This window comes from Canis lupus, chromosome 34, assembly GCF_048164855.1.
Source record: "Canis lupus baileyi chromosome 34, mCanLup2.hap1, whole genome shotgun sequence".
NCBI classification, from domain to species: domain Eukaryota; kingdom Metazoa; phylum Chordata; class Mammalia; order Carnivora; family Canidae; genus Canis; species Canis lupus.
The window spans coordinates 3305706-3323029 of record NC_132871.1 but is presented as its reverse complement, the minus strand read 5'-3'; the positions used below and the strand labels follow the sequence as shown (position 1 = coordinate 3323029).

The 17324-nt window shown below is 42.9% G+C and overlaps 1 protein-coding gene across 1 annotated transcript in view; it reads left to right on the top strand.

Annotated features, from left to right (window-relative positions):
- ZNF804A (zinc finger protein 804A) overlaps positions 1–8819 on the top strand; it is a 274035-nt gene extending 265216 nt beyond the window's left edge. Inside the window, exons 3-4 of the mRNA XM_072811441.1 lie at positions 2884–3014; positions 5168–8819. Of these exons, the coding sequence (XP_072667542.1) occupies positions 2884–3014; positions 5168–8405 (3369 nt within the window). The 3' untranslated portion in view covers positions 8406–8819. The remainder of the gene's footprint in view (positions 1–2883; positions 3015–5167) is intronic.
- The last annotated feature ends 8505 nt before the right edge of the window (positions 8820–17324 follow it).

Here is a 17324-nt window from a genome sequence, read left to right as displayed (position 1 = left end):
CAAATCCTAATGGTTAATTTGAAATAGTAAATAGGAAAATTCTTGGCATTTCATATACCTGCTTTAGGAAATCTTTGCTTTTTATTAGAAACAATATACTTTTAACCTACTATTATACAACACACACATATATATACTACTATTATATATATATATATATATATATATATATATATATAAATTCATGTGTATCCTAAAGATTTTATTAAAATTGAGTCTAACTTTCTTATTTGTCATCTGTAGTCTCCTAGCAGATCTTGTAGGAAATACATTATTTCAATTTGTTAAGATATCAATATTTATAAATAAGAGTTTAAAAAAACTTTGAACATTAATTCTTATGTTGGTATTTAAACTCTTTTCTTTCTCTCTCTCTCTCTCTCTTTTTTTTTTTTTTTTTGTTTTGTTTTGTTTTGTTTTGTTTTGTTTTTGGCCTTATTTCATTTGGCACTCTGGTTCTTTTAAATATTTATTTCAGAGAATCTGGCTTCTGTTTCCTTTCACATTCTCTGTTAGCATCTTCTTCTTAGCACCCAAACCCTCTCTTGATTGAACGCGCCTCTGTCTTACAATGGCAGGTAGTATATCTCAGTAAACCTGAGGCCACTCGATTGTGCACATCAAATAAGTCACCAAGTCTGCTTTTTCTCCCTACTGCTACTGTCTTAGAAAGGCTCTTAGTGTTTCCTGCTTAGACCATCGTAATATCCCACTTAGGCATCCTCTGTCTTTCACCTTGTTCCATGGCAAGATTTCATGCATACTGATGCCAAATGGTTCTTGATAAAATGAAAATCCCATTGTAGCGCTGCATTGTTTAAACTCTCCTAAAGTGACAGACAGGTTTGGTTTGCTTAGACCCTGTAATTCACCAGTTCTCATCACTTCCGCACATTCAATCTGCTTTAACCATACTTCTCTCTCTACTTGCATTTTTTTTAGAATATGCATGCTCCTATTTCTACATTTACACAAGATTTTCCTAAAATATTTTCTCACCTCTAACATCCAACCCTTCTTCTTCATGCTTTTTTTATATCTTTGAAGATCCAAATCAGATGTCATTTTTCCCAGATAGCCTTCTTGGGATTTTTGGGGGCTCTCCTTTTCTGTCCTTATGTTGCATGATAAAAATACCTCAATCAATAATTGCTGTTATCTCTTCCTGTGTGTGTTCTCTTCTTATTTCTGCAAAATGCATATATGTATATGCTCACATACATTTACCCAGTGACAGACACACAGACACTGGCCTTAATCTTTTCTTTATAATCCCAGCCATTCAACAGAGTGAATGCATAACCTCAGTAATTGTCAGTTGAGTAAGTCTTGGTATGACTTCAAAGTTATGGGAAATAGAGATGACCAAGATTATGAATATCTAAAATTTAGAGCTAAATATTCTTGCCCTACTATACTCTAATTCTAGATCTTATAAATGATCAATAGTCTATATTATTTTAATAATTATTCTTTATTCCGGAATAACCTTGTATATATATGTATAGATACACACCTTATATAAGTCCCATCAGTTAAAATATTAGAGATTATTTGAAGCTTAAGCTATGGTCCCAAGTAGGTGAAATTAAGTAGGTGTACTTCAGGGTCATCAGGAGTCTAACATTATTTCATCATTATGACTAACTTTTTTTGAGGTGAGAAATTTCTTAATTTGGAGGATTTAAGTGATTCACATATAAATCAACAAATATTTATTGAGCAGGTATTTTATATACCAGGCACTGTTCTAAGCCCCTGACATTCGTCAGTGTATGTGTAGAAGTCATTCATTAAGACTTTGTTCAGGGATCCCTGGGTGGCTCAGCAGTATAGCGCCTGCCTTCAGCCCAGGGCATGACCCTGGGGACCCAGGATCGAGTCCCCCATCGGGCTCCCTGCATGGAGCCTGCTTCTCCCTCTGCCTGTGTCTCTGCCTCTCTTTCTCTCTCTGTGTCTCTTATGAATAAATAAATAAAATCTTTTAAAAAATACTTTATTCAGTCACCTCATAAAAAAGTGATTAGTGTATGCTTTATGCTCTTAGAGTCGTATTTAAAGACTGACATATCACAAAGGCGTCACACCATGAGCCTTCATGAGAAAAAATAGGACTTTAATTGTTTTTAATAAGTATAAACTTTCTCGGTGGAAGACTATAGTGAAAAGATTTGGGGCATGGGACCACTTTGGTGTCTCTTAAATCATGCCACATACATGGCTATTTATCTATTCAAGTTGACATCCTCTTTTTCTGGCCAAAACTTATTCAACCCCAAAAATGAGCTCCTTTAATACAGATGAAAAATATGCCAAATATAAAACAAATTTCTAAAGAGCACTATCACTTTTCTTCCCAGATATTGAATTATTTGGGAAATGTGCCTGATATTTGAGGGGAGGGATTGTTCTAAATCACGTTAGTAGAGGTTACTTGCTTTATGGATTAACATAAAACATTTACTCTTCTTAGAAAATATGAAAGGGCCCAGTACCAATCTAATATACAGCACATCAAAAATGATGAAATTTATTATATATAACTGAAATATACAAGCGAATTAAATTTGTTTGAAAACTCTAACACTTCCATGTGAATTAGGCACAGGACCTTGGCAGAAAAGGCAGTAAACAGAGATGAAAGTTGTCAATTCCAATTTATCTAAGGCTTAGGTACATCCTTAATGTAATGTAATAATATGCACTGGCATTTTCACAAGCCAAAGGTACAAAAAATATTTTTTCTAGAAGCGAATTGTCACAAATGTATTTTCCTCACATGAGGTCAAAGATAATGTACTGGAAAATACCAACAATAACAACAGTAACTTTAACATTGCCATAGAGCCAAATGCTATTAATCATTTCCATATTTCTTAATAGAGGCTCAAAGAACTGAAACAAAGGGAATTTGCTCGAAATGTAGCATCTAAATCCAGGAAAGATGAAAGAAAACAGGAAAAGGCACTCCAACGCCTGCACAAGCTGGCCGAGCTAAGAAAGGAAACTGTGTGGTGAGTGTGCAATGAAATCTTGTTTTCTTAAAACATAATGACCAAAAAAAAAAAAAAGAAAAAAAAAAAAAAACCACACACACACAAAGAAATAAAGGACACAATTCTATTTATTTCTTTCTGTACCCAGGATAAGAGGCTAACATTTTCATGGCTTTCTGTGGGCTGTAGACAGGAATTTGAATTTGAATTTTATGGAAACACTTGCTTAATGTACATTTCAATAAACAGCCAATATTCCTTTAGTTTTACTTTTCAAAGAAAAATTAATTTCACATTACTCTTCTATTTACACTTAGTTAAAAGCCACTCTGTTTCTTAGCGGAAATTCAAAATATTCTGTTGAAGAAAAGAACAAAGCACCCTATCATGACCTTTGTTATAAAAGGGGTTTTAAGAGGAAATATTTTAAAAATTTTAAAATTTGGAGAACTTTTATCTGAAAGTATCTTTTATTAAAAAAATAGAGGTTAGGAAGGCCCTATGAACTTCAGAGGCTAGTCAATATTAATTTCACTGTCAATGAACAGTCACAACTGTTAGAAGTTCAAAGCTCTTACATTTTGACCTGCTTCTAACAGTAAACAGTTATACTGTTATAATTCAGAATTTACAATTCAGGCCAGGAAGCAGTCATAAAAAGAAGACAACTTTTTAGAGTGCTCTCCCCCCCTTCCCCCAAATAAATAGGGCTCTCTTATTATTGTTTAAAATGAAACTATTTTATAGGAGGTCTGTTTTAAACTGAATGTAGTGTTAGGGAATATATTGCCATAATAACATTCTTTGGGATGGCAAGTTTAGAAAAATCAAAATAAAATTTAAATGTATTGTGAATCCTCTAGGGCACCGTTAAAAACAAACATAACTGCTATTCAGTCGTACCAACCAGATCTTTTTCCTCTTTGTAGTAAAAATTATACGAGGTACAAGGTAATGTTATAGAGAATCATAGGGCCTATGCAATTTAACGTCCTATAAGTAGCATTTGCAAATGTACATTTTAATATATTGAGAGAACTAGCGTTAATAGAAAGATACACACAAGAAGCAAAAAGAAGCAAAACTTCTCATCTAAATTACTTTCCTCAGTAACAGTTCATATTTCACAGTACATACACACACACACACACACACACTTTTCCCATTAATTTGGGGGCCTCTAAAGATGTGCAAAATAAGAACCGGCATTGTTTCTTAATGTCAAATATAGCCCATCGTGGTAGAGATTAGATAAAGAAAACAGTCAACTGAAAAACTTAGGGGCCATTTATAACTTCTTTTTTTTTTTAATTTATAACTTCTAAGAAACTAAACTTAATAGGCTGGAAAATTCTGCACAGCATGATTCTGTTCGGGCAAAGATGCTATGTAGGTGGCTCCTTCTTTATATGCCACCCAGTGTAGCTCTTTTGATTGAGAACCCACTATGTAACGTGTACTGCAATGCCAAATAAATAGAAATTACATCTTAAGTAAATAGCCTTTTGTCCTATACCTACTGTATATTACGATATTATTTAAAATTCTAAAGTTACTGTTATCTCTTACTTAGTTTTGCACCGTAGCCTTCTACTTGGCCCCGTGTTCAAGTCAACGACTGTTACCGTGAAAGAAAATCGTAATGAGATTTCCCAAAGAGTTGTCGAGGATCCAGTTAATAACCAGTGTTCACTGGTTGAATGGAAATGTTGACCTGAATTCTCAGCTTTTCTGTTTTTTTTGTTTTGTTTTGTTTTGTTTTAGCTTTCTTCATAGTCTCCATACGGTCTTAATGATGTTAAGTCTTTGTAAATTTAAATAATTTTATTTTAACGATTCTACAGATCCTCCAAGATACCTGAAGAGGCCCTGAGGCTAAAGAATCTTGGTCAGTAAGAACTCAGGAGAGCACAGGAATGTCCTTGACCTGCTGCTAACAGCTACAAAGGTCAACCTCAAAATGGGTGTCCCCAAGTTATCCCAAACAATAAGCAGTAACTAAATGCTGTCATCGCAGTGCTATGGGAGGGAACTGAACTATATGAAAGTAATTCTCTCATGAAGGTCTTAAAATTTGAAAAAGAAATCCTATAATGACATTTCTCCCATATAAATGTGTGGATGTTTTTCCTCAGAGGTGTTCTGTCTAATATACACTTTTCTTTTTGTAGCGCTCCTGGAAGTGGCCCCATGTTCAAGTCAACAACTGTTACTGTGAAAGAAAATTGTAGTGAGATTTCCCAAAGAGTTGTCGTGGATCCGGTTAATAACCAGGAAGATTTCAAATACACTCTGATTCATAGTGAAGAGACTACTAAAGATGTTACCACCGTCGCTGCAGATCCAGAAAGCGCGAATAATCATACAGCAAAAAATAACCAACGTGGGGATCAAGCCCAAGGAATTCACAGACACAAAATTGGCTTTTCTTTCGCATTTCCGAAGAAAGCGTCCGTAAAGCTGGAGTCCTCAGCTGCAGCCTTCTCTGAATACAATGATGATGCCTCTGTGGAAAAAGGATTTAGCAGAAAAAGTAGATTTGTCCCTGGTGCCTGTCATCTTCAACTATCTTCACCAACAGATGTGCTTTTGAGTTCTGAGGAGAAAGCTAACTCTTTCCATCCACCAGAAGGAACGTGTGCGGACAAAGAAAGTGCTCAAACTCAAGAGATGAAAGAAGTTTCTAGTGAGAAAGATACATTTTTATTACCTTCACTTTGCCAGTTTCCACGCCCTTTATCTTCTGATGTAGATAATTGCCAAAACTCAGTCCCATTGGCAGATCAAATACCCCTGGAAGATGCTATTATTAATGAAGACGTGCCTATGAGCGATAACGGTTCCGGGGTGTCAGGAAGGAAGTCTACAGGCCTTGACTTAGCGAGTGATGGTGCGTCCTTGCAGGCTACCACAGAGGAAAATGGTAAGGACAGGGGGGCGTCTGTAGTTGAAGGTGCGAATAAAGATTATGGTCCTGAGATGATGTCGACCCCTTCAAATTCTGAAGAGGAAAACATAACCTTACATAAAAAATCAGATTTAGGGAAGAGACCGTGTGAGCCGTTCGTACCCGTACTCAACAAGGACGGGTCCACAGTCCTTCAGTGGCCATCAGAGATGCTGAGTTACACAGCCACTCAGCCACCCGTGTCCTACAGCTGCAATCCTCTCTGTTTTGACTTCAAGGCCACCAAATTAAACAGCAACCTAGATAAAAATAAGCTGCCCTCAACTGACCCTCCTTTCCAGCAGAAGGCAGAAGACATTTGCAAGAGACCGGTTTCCGAAAGCAAGAGCGTGTCTCCGGCAGGACATGCAGGACTCCCTGATGGTGACGTCGGAGGGGCCGGACATGAGTGCTCCCGAGTCGCTCCTCTTTTGGTCGATGACACTCCCTCCAATAGCTGCAGATCTGGGAAAAATGAGACTCCGGGTCAGAGGAAGAGAAGTGTTTCCTGTAGGATCAGAAAAACAAAAAAATACAAGCTCACCAGGAACCAGGTGGAACAGGACACTCTGGACGAGAAATACACCACCACAAGGTCGAAGGGTACCCACGAACACTGGTTCCGTAAAAGCAGAAGGAAGAAGAAGAGGAAAAAGTTGTGCCAGCGTCACCGCGGGGAGAAAACCAAAGAACCAGAAATTCACTTCAAGGTGGAATCGGGAAGTACTTACACTGACCCCACTGGGAAAAATCCGCCGGAAACCAGTTGGGGACAGCGGCAGGTGGCTGCAGGGCAGCCCTCGGACTCCCATCAGTTACCTGGGAAAAGGCCCAAGCCCTGGTCCCCGAGCTTCAGCGACAAGGAGGGCGTGGGTCGAGCCGCGGGCGCCGGATGCCCCAGCAGGGAGGCCCGCAGCTCCAGGCATCAGTGCGCAAGGGACGCGGTGGCCCTGGACGTGGCATCCAGTCCCGGGGCGCGCGCGGGGAGGCGCAGCCCAGCCACCTGCGGGGCGCCCTGCGGCTGGAGGCCCGGGCCGCCCACCTGTGACCCGCTCCCCAGGGGCCAGGCGCCCCCCGGCCCCCACAGCCAGGCCGTCAAGAGGGGCTACCACTCCCTCCTCAGCGAGCCCGAGCGGCCCCACCGAAAGCGCAGGCCACACTCCTCTTACTCCTCGGACGAAAGCTTAAGTCGACGACCCAGTCGCTCGCCCGAGGAGATGCTGAGAGCGCCCCGCGCCTCGGGCCCCCGGAAACCCAAGAGGAAGCGCCGGAGGAAAAGAGGCAGCAGGTTCCACGTGGGGTCGGAGGCTCCCGACCTGCGGGAGGAAGGGGGGTCTCCCAGCAGAGGCGATTCCCCCTTAGGCCCCCGGGATGAGGCCGTAAGCGAAGCCTCAAACGGGGAAACTAAGCCACAGGGCGGTGCGGGAGCTGCGCGGAGGGCAGAGCGCGCGGGTGCAGCGGGTGCAGCGGGGGCAGTGCGTGCAGCAGGTGCAGCGTGTATAGCAGGTGCAGCGGGTACAGCAAGTGCAGCAGGTACAGCGCGTGCAGCGGGTGCAGCCAGTATAGCAGGTGCAGTGCGTGCATCAGGTGCAGCGGGTGCAGCGGGTGCAGCAGGTACATCGGGTATAGCGGGTGCAGCGCATGCAGTAGGTGCAGCGAGTATAGCGGGTGCAGCGAGTATAGCAGGTGCAGCAGGTGCACCGGTTGCAGCGGGTACAGCAGGTGCAGCAGAGGCCCGGCCCGCTTCGCCCCCCGGCGGCCCGCTGCCTCCCGAGGCCAGGGGGTGCCCCGAGCAGGTGCCGACGGGGGCCGCCCCCGCGGGACCTGCGCTCGCCTCCCCCGAGCTCGCCGCGGTCTACGCCGCCGGCGCCCCCTCGGAAGCCGCGCTGGGCCTCGCGCCGGTGGGACGCCGCGGCAGGGGGGCGGGGCGGAGCGCCCCGGGCGAGCGCAGCCCCCTCCAGGCGCCCGGCGGCGGCGGCGGCGGCTGCAGACAGCGTCCCCCGGGCCGGCTCCCCGCGGGCATCCTGGGCGCGCAGGACGGGCCCCCGGTGGCGGCCGCCGAGCCGGTCCTGGCGCCCCTGGCGTGGCCGGAGGCGGCGCTGCTGGTGCCGGTGGAGCCGCTGCGGAAGCTGCGCCGCCTGCCCTGCGAGCTGGGCCCGCACCTGGCGCCCGGGCTGCTGGCGGCCAAGGTGAAGCTGGCGCCGGCCGGGCCGCCCCCGGCGCTGGGCCCCCTGCACGCCGCGCCCTTCAAGGCGCTGCCGCCCCCGCCCGGCCCGGGCCTCGCCAGGCCGCCCCTGCCGCTCGTCGCCCTGGGCCTCCCGCCGCTGGCCGCGCCGCCCCTGCCCGTGCTCCCGGCCTCGGCGCTGCCCGCCCCGCTGGCCTGCCCGGCCCTGCCCCGCGCGCTCTTCCCCTCCCTGCTGCCCCCGCACGCGGCCGTCATCCCGCTGCAGCCGCTCTTCTAGCCGCTGCGCACGCCCAGGTGCAGCCGGGGCCCACCTGGCGCAGGTGCCCTCTGCTCCGCAGCTGCGCCCGGGGCCGGCCGGCCCCTGACTGCCCCGCGCGGGATGCGCACCTGTTCACCGAGGCCCTGCAGAGCCCGCGGATGGGCACGACCCGCCTGCACATGCAGGTGGCGTCTTACGAGTAGGTCTGATGTACATAAAACCTATCGATGGCGCTGGGACCTATGGTGTCGGGTATGCTCCTGGGGGTTCTTTTCGGTTTGTTTCTGACCTTTGTGTATTGGCACCTCTTTCATGTTTATTAGACCAAGCTGATGGCACCACTACGTTTTGTACCATGTTCCTTGAAACTGTACATTCAGTGAAATATATCTCTTGCAATAAATTTTTTGTTAAGTATTTAAGTAAACCAAACCTTTGTTTTAGTTCGTTTTCGCTGTCTTGGGAACGTACGGTGACCCTGGGTTTGGGAGTTTCGTTGTTCCTTCTGTCCCCTGGCATCTCGGAGCCTCAGTGGCTCAACCTTTGGAGGCCTCTGCATACCGAGACTCTGACACCATCCTTGGGGATAAATAAGTACAACAGGTCCGCTCCGCTGGTTCCGTGCTGCTTACACCCAGAGCTTGCTCTAGTTCCCAAACCATCGGCCCTCCAGACAGTAAACCATGGAAATTCTGTTAAAGTAATGTTGGTGGGGTGGGGTGGGGTGAGGGGGGGGGGAGAATAACTCAAAAATATGCAAAGTACGTAGCATTCTTTCAGGAACTGTACGACAGCTCCAGTAGACCCGAAATAGCAAACAGCCAATATAAATTTGTACATTTTTGTATGTTAAAATTCTCAAATGTGTTATGCTTATTTTTGATGCAGGAAATATATGTATCTAATAATACGGGCACGGGGGTTCAGGAGTGGGTTTGATGAATAATAAATCACTCTCCGTATATCACGTCTTGGGCAGAACGGCATATGCACAGTCTGTATCTGGCTATGCTCTTACCTGAGAATCTGGAAGCGGGAAGGAGAGTAAATAAATAGCCCTTCCTTCTGCAAATCTTTCTAGTAGTCATGTTTGTATCACGTTTCCCAGTCGCTCAGGAACAGTCAATTCCCGCATCACCCTTCCAGATTCTGCTTTCCTGTTAATGACCTCCGCGTGATCCTTCACTCAAGGGCTTCTACATGCACTGGAGAATATAAATATCCCACAGAAAACCGGGAACATCACACTCTTCTGATGTGTATGCCTCCAATCCGGCCCACGCCACTTGGTAAGACCAAGTCTACGTGCCTGACAGAGAGGGTTCACCTGACCATGTGCCAACGATAGAGGACTGCGGCCGCCCAGCTATGAATCCCGGCATCAGAGAGGACAACCGAGTCCCTCCAAAGGGAGGGCGACATTTAAGGGATGCCCTACTGAGAAAATGCTATTTCCTGTGTCTACTGTAGGACTGGGTCACCCTAAATAATATTAAGCAGAAAGTCATGTTCCCGTAACAGAATAATCTATATTAAACTCTATTTTTAAAGAGAGAAATAAGGGGGAAAATCTAGGCTGTTTACTTTCTTGATTATTTGCCATAATCATTGATTTCAATGCTTTCCTGAAAAATGGTTGTGAGACTGCGTCTGCCCTTTTCATGATTGATAAATAAGAAGATAAAAATAGTAAGGGAAGCAATTCCATTTCAAATGCTCTGAGATAACACGTTCCCAAAATGGGCACTAAAATTGGAACAGATGATTTTTCCCGAAGCAAAATGTTTGAAACTACCTTTGAAAATAAAATAGATGGGCACACCTACTGGGGAATGCTGACCCAGTTTGTTTTTTAATTTGTCAGATCAGGATCATTGCTCCTGCTGCTTAAAATCAAACCAAGTGCTGGGCTTTAAAATATGCAGATTTTCTCTCTTCTTTTTGTCATCTTCTGACTCTCATCCCACTAGTTCATCTCTTACCTCTTGTTCTTGCTCTTTTTTATTTTTTTTAAGATCTTTTATTTATTCATGAGAAACAGAGAGAGAGAGAGAGGCAGAGAGAGAGAGAGAGGCAGAGACACAGGCAGAGGGAGAAGCAGGCTCCATGCAGGGAGCCCGACGTGGGACTCGATCCCGGGACCCCAGGATCCTGTCCTGGGCTGAAGGCAGGTGCTAAACCACTGAGCCCCCCAGGGATCCCTTGTTCTTGTTCTTTAGTTCCTTTTACCTTTGATCTTTTCCTTCTCAGTTTCATTATAGACCTCATTTGTGTGTATGCGTATCTCCCACTTTTGTTTCTTCATGTTACCATTCCTTTTATTTATTTTTTCTTCGATTCTACGGCTCTCCTAACATTCCTTTTTGTTAAATGATCTAGTCAGGTCAGGCGTACTCAACTCTGTGAGCCCTAACAGATTATACTTGATTACTTATAATCGACCTATGGGGCTAGATGATGGAGATTTCTGAAAAGTTTGAGGAAGGAAGTTGTCAGTTAAAACTATTGAAACTCAACTTGACAGATGACTTAATTGCTTCCATGGACATCAATGGCTGGAGAAGAGATGGATGGTAGGTAAGCACGTCAGAGCCATTCTGATTATAAATGTCTCATCTAAATAAATAAATAATAAATAAATAAATAAATAAATAAATAAATAAATAAATAAATAATTCATCTAAATAGTTGACATATCTGATCGGATATTGCCGCTTTGTAATACAGATGCATCTGGTATACACTGGGGACTCCAAATGAATGCTGGACGGGACATTTGATACCTATTCTGATAATGCTAGAATCGAGGGGATCGAGCTGATGGATTAAAGATCGGCAGTGAGCAAAGCAATCAGGTTAAGTCAGGGTGGACCCAATAGGCGAGGAGGCTGTCCGAGGACACCAGGCCTGCTCCTACTGATGGCAGCAGGAGTCAGGCCAGTGTAACTACCACACGTTGGAAGTAGGTTTGAGCACTGGGTGATGGCTCGTTCCTAAGTCCTGGAGCTGAAAGTCCAGCCCTGTCCAGGTGTAAATTATCGTACATTCTATACAGTTGGGAAATTTAAACGATCCCACCACTATCTCTTACCACCATCTGGTCTCCAGTCTGCTAGTTACAAGCGTTGCTATAGTATTTGTTATTGTAAAGATGCACGATTTGGAACGTAGAATAAATCTCAACGTGGATAGTAACTGCAGCCAAGGAACAGAAGGATTCACACTGGATGACAGGAAGGGAGCTCATTCATAACCTCAACTACCGTCGCCCTCTCGTATGAACCTAGCGATATATAGATATAGATGTAATCTCCAAATTCTTTTATGAATCGAACAACAATATCCAATGTCCACAGGGCATCTTAACTCGAAAATCTGCCAAGTGTTTTGAACTCAAAACTCAAACTCAAGATCTTTCATTGCAGGTACCCCTGAAGCCCGGTCTTTGTCTTGCGTTTCTAAACTCCATGGATGCCATTCTAAAACACAAAACAAAGCAGAATCCTGTTATTCAGAACAAAACAAAACAAAACAACAAAACAAACAAACAAACAAAAAAAAAACAGAATCCTGTTATCCAAATCAGAAGCCAGAGTGTCACACCTATATCAAATCAATCAGTGAACCATTCTGGCTCTATTTCTTTATTTTGTTTTTTTCTTTCTCAATTTTTTTCCTGCTTGTACATTTCTATATAGTTCTAACCCTGCTGGGCCATAAGCTGAATTGCTGACTTGCGCTTACAAATTAATACCTCTTCCCTCAGTTTCCCATTCCTACTATCCATCCTCCCCACTGCTGCCAAGGATCCGTTTTTTAAAATGCAATTTTTTTTTTTTGTTATGACACTCGCCTATTTTAAAACCTATTGTGGAACCTCAAGTATTCTCAAAATAAACATCAAAGTCCCAAGAATGCCGTGGAAATCCTGTGGCGAAGTAGGTGCCTGCCTCTCTACCCAGGACCATCCGGTCCAGCATGCATCTGGACCACTTTTCTATCTAATTTACTTAGTTACAATCATCTTTGACTTTGTGTGATCGTGTTCTGTTATACCGAATGCCTCCCTCCCTGTATTTTCCTTCACTTCGGTGACTAGTACTGTGTCACAGTCACCTGCAGTGTATGCACGTCTCTCTTCGGAATTCTTTCCCAGGTTCTCTCTCTCTCCCCAGGTACCTTAGCCTCCCGTCCTCTAGCCTCTCAGCATGCTATGCACACATTTTGTTAAAAACACTGTGTTGACTGTATTATCTTGTTTCTCAAACTTCCTAGGCTAAGAGCTCCTTGAGTCACTGTGGCAAATGACTCATAATAAACCCTCCGTAAAAGTTTGTTGAATGAGGGGATAAAATGAGTTGGGAAAAAAAAAAAAAAAAACTAATGAAAACCTATGCAGATTGTACTACAGAGTTCCAGAACGGTTATCCATATTTTACTCCAAACTGGTCCTAAATCCAGTTTAAATGAAAATGTAATTTTTTTTCCCCCAAAAACTAGAACTTTGAGATGCCATTCAGCATGAAGAACTTCTTAAAGGAGTCACGAAAAAAAATAATAATAAAGGAGTCACGAATCATTTAAAATAGGACTTCACAATCAATAATCAAAGCACGATGTGAACCGCTTCCCCCACCGCAGGAAGAAGCACAAGCTTCGCTATGTCTGCGTCTATCTGTCTGTCTGGCTAGCATCTTTCATCTTTCTTGATCAAACATTAACACAGGATGTACCAGACATTAGATTTGGGGGATAAAGAAATGAATAGAAGAACCACCCTATTTTTCATATATTGAGTCTAGGGGAAAAAAGAGCAGACCAGCAAAATCGTCTATTTAGCTAACCAGTTTGCTGTGTCGTCATTAGTCATTCAAAATGGATTGAATTCATACTCACCGATGCCCTTTCCCCCCCACTGTGTGACAGTCTCCATTTCTCATTGTTGTCTTTTACTTTTTTTTTTTTTTTCTTTCCTCCTCTGCTCATTGGCCTAGCTAAGCCACTGTCCTTGGGAGTGAAAGTTGCCACCAGGGATGCCTTCCAATAAGCTGTTTATTTTCTCTCCCAAATAAAATTAGATAAAGGCTTAAGGCTTACTTATATCATCCATCGAGGCCCAGGCTCCTGCTTTAGAGGCAGCAGGAAAAAGCTGTGCCATTTGTTCCAAGGTGTCAAATACGCCTGAAATCTAGCCCACCATCCACCAGCTGTGTGGGTTGTGTCCCCCCTCCCCAACCCAGCAGCGTCTGCACTGCTACGGAGGAGGAGGAGGAGGAAGAGGAGGAGAAGGAGGAGGAGGAGGAGGAGGCTTGGTTGTTGTTCTCACACAAAGGCACCATCGCTCACTGTGCCAGATGCCTAGAGCAAGATCCTTTTATTTATTCATAGATGCATCTTGTGTACTAGCACCTGCCCTGAGCCTGCGATACTTGAGACCATGAGCTGGGAATCTACTTGAACCTGGAAGTTCCAGGTGAAAAAAAAAAAAAAAAAAAGTGAAACTAATAGTGTAACAAGCTTTTCTTCTTTTTTTCATCTCTTAAAATCTAACTCTTAATGAACCGAATTATTTTTATCGGTTGTATCATTTTGTGGCAATATTTTGAAAATATTGTTTACATATTTTACTAACATTTTCTCCTTTGGGATTCTGGCTTTAACTGCTCCATTGTCTTTTTTATGAATTTCTCTCTAACATTTTTATAGAGTATCTTTTCTACATCTTCAGTATCTTCATGCTATTTAAAATAGATTTTAGATTTCAAAAATAGAGATCTCATCAGGCGTCCATTGAATTATTCATAATTTTTGTTTAATATTGTTTCCGTGTCTTTTTGGTATTGATTTTCCCTAAGACTATTTTAATTCCCTTGTTGAACATTAATTGTATTTCTTAATTTTTGTAAGAATCTATTTATTTATTCATGAGAGAGAGAGAGAGAGAGAGAGGCAGAGACACAGGCAGGGGGAGAAGCAGGCTCCATGCAGGGAGCCCAATGCAGGACTTGATCCCAGGACACCGGGATCACGACCTGGGCCAAAGGTAGACACTCAACTACTGAGCCTCCCAGGTGCCCCTATAAATTTTATTTTATTCTTCAATACATTTATTGGTAATATAGGCAGAAAACATCGGTTCTTTGGGGGGTGCCCATATATTAAGTAAAGTAGTTTAGAAGATCAGACTTCTATTTACCCTTCAGTTTTCTCCAAACAGGCTCTCCTATTCTCTTTCATATTTAATTTCCATAATAGCAACTATTCCCAGAACTGAATTTTCACCATCCTCTGTAAGAGCTAAAAAGTTCCCTGAGCTAGAGGCAGGACTCTAATGTTTGTGTATGAAACAGCCCGTTTCCTCTTGCTCCACGGCCTTAGGTTAAGAGCTGGACTTCTAACGAGCAAACCCTCCCGATGAATAAGCAAGCTCACTTGGGTTCTCCTACTTGGTCCGAGGTCCACTCTCAACAAGGCTAGATCCCTGGCTCCTTCCAGATTCCCATCAGCAGGACATTGCCTCCTGAAGAATTTACATGCCTCCTGGTGTTTGCATTCCTCCCACGGGTATTGCTTTTGTCCTGTCCCTTCTGTATTGCTCCCAATGGATCCAACCTCTTTTTATCACCTAAACTTGCTACCTGGACACTGTGTCTTGACCCTTTCTGCTTGTACTTGTTGAAACTCAGCTCTGTACCTGAGTTAATTATGTCAGCCCTAAATGCCTATTGACTTATATTGCACATTACCTTTCAACAAATTCCCACCATGTCTCTTAAACTCAAGGAGAGTGAGTTTTTAAAAATTCAACATTTTAGCTGCCTAAATTTTGCAGCCTCTATTGTACAGCACACCTTTGAAAACTAAGTTCCAAGTTAATACTTTGAAAGTCAACTAATCTGCTTACATTTTTCAACATATTTTTAATCTAAATCATTCTACGAGGGGCTACTACTTTAACCTATGGAAGTTTGTAAGTCATCAATCTCCACATTAAAATGATAAAAACTGAAACTGATTGCAGGTTTTATTACATGGCTTCCATCCCCAGAACAGTCCCGAAACAAAATGATAGAAATGTTAGAAATGATAGAAATGTTCTACTAAGATGAGAAATCTATTTTCTATCCTGAATGCGACTATCCTGACTATGACCTTTAAGGAGCCATGCTGTTTCTTAGGTGGAGTGAAACATAACATAAAATTTTAAATACATTTTAGATATTAGCAATTTTCACTAAATTTTATACATCCAAGGATGGACGCTATGATTGCCTTTCTGCTGTGCTAATATCTAACGCCATTTTGACACTATCTTTTTCAACTGTTACACAAAGATTTATATGTGAAATTGAGAAGCAAAATGTTTCTCCAGTATCCATATGATATAACATTATTTTTCTCATATACATAATTCCTCAACATGACAACATAGTGGGGACTCTACAGAAACGTTAGTTAATACTGTCAAGTTGTTTGAGTCCAACATCTACGTCAAGAACAGCTTATGCATTTTGACTGGAAAAATGAGTTTATGAGTAGTAAAGATGCTTTAAAAAATTATTTTGAAAAAAAATGATTTTGAATATAGAGTTTTAGGTGGAATAGAAAAATAAAATTGTCTCGACATGAAACATGGTATTTCTATACATACATTTAAATTAAATCCTATAAACTGTGAGCTCAGAGCTTAGTGAGGGAAAGTTGTTTTTGTTGCTGTTGTTGTTCAAAATCTCATGAGTTGTTAGTCGAAAGTTTGGAAGCTGCCTTATAGTATTGGATGCTTTCTCCCTTTCCCCTGGGAACCAGTGCCTACGGTACTGCAAGGTGATAACTACCTGGAACTTCTGGACAGGGTCCCGTTGATGAAGCTCCCCCCTCTCCTTGGCCTTTGTGAAGCCACACTGTTTCTTAGGTAGTGTGAGTGAGGTACAGTCAAGAGGTTGAGTGGAACAGGCCACACTGTGCCTGTGTCCCACGGTCCCACGCAGCCTTCCAAGAACACATGTATAGTTTTTTTAATTGAAGGCTTGGGACTCTTCAAAGGGGTGGTGGATTATAAAGGGAGAGTGTGAATGTTAAAATCCAGGACTGCATACGACTTTCCCTGGTGATGCATTCAGCCATTGACGAGGAGGTAATGTCCTAGTATCTAGGCGGGCTCGCTCGCCCTCGGGTGTGCTAGATTTCTCTCACCTTTAAATCTTTCTCCTATTTTAAGTGATATGAACTGCCATTACTGCTTCAGCAAATAATGTTTTCTGAAGTCCAAATTATTCAGTTAGCGTTAGCATTCAGGGACGGCACCGCACGCTCTTCCCAGCTGGTAGTCATCCCTAATTCCACAAGAGTGCAGAGCTCATGGCATTGGCATTCCTACTCTGCAGAAAAAGTTTTGGTCTCTTCAGACATACTTTACATTCTTTACTCCCAAAGACTGCCTGATGGTCATTGCCTGAAATTCCTAGATGCTGTCTTCTTACCAGGACGCTACTTTCTGTCTCTCCGCAATCACTATCAAGAGTTGGAATGGAACATATTCTCAGATACATATAGTGTAAGATGGAAAAACATAGTTCCTTAGGGCTTGGAGAACGGTAAGATGCCTTCCTTTTTCATGTCATCAAAAAATCTCATGTTTCCTGAGGTCTTCCATGAAAAATACCATGACATTATTCTAGTAAGTTATTGAATGAATGTTTACCTGAGGTTATTTGTCCTCAGTTTTGATCAGTGATGAGAAGATGGAATAAAGTATTTATACCTAATAATATAATTTTGGGCTGTGACAATACTCTTCTTTGACATAACCCTTCAATTTAATATGTTGTGTAGACAAACTTGTCTCTTATAATCATTTATGTCTAACATGTTCCAGGAACCTGTAGGCTCCGGAGAGATAGAAAAAGAAATAAAGCCAATCGATAAAGAGTTTAAAGT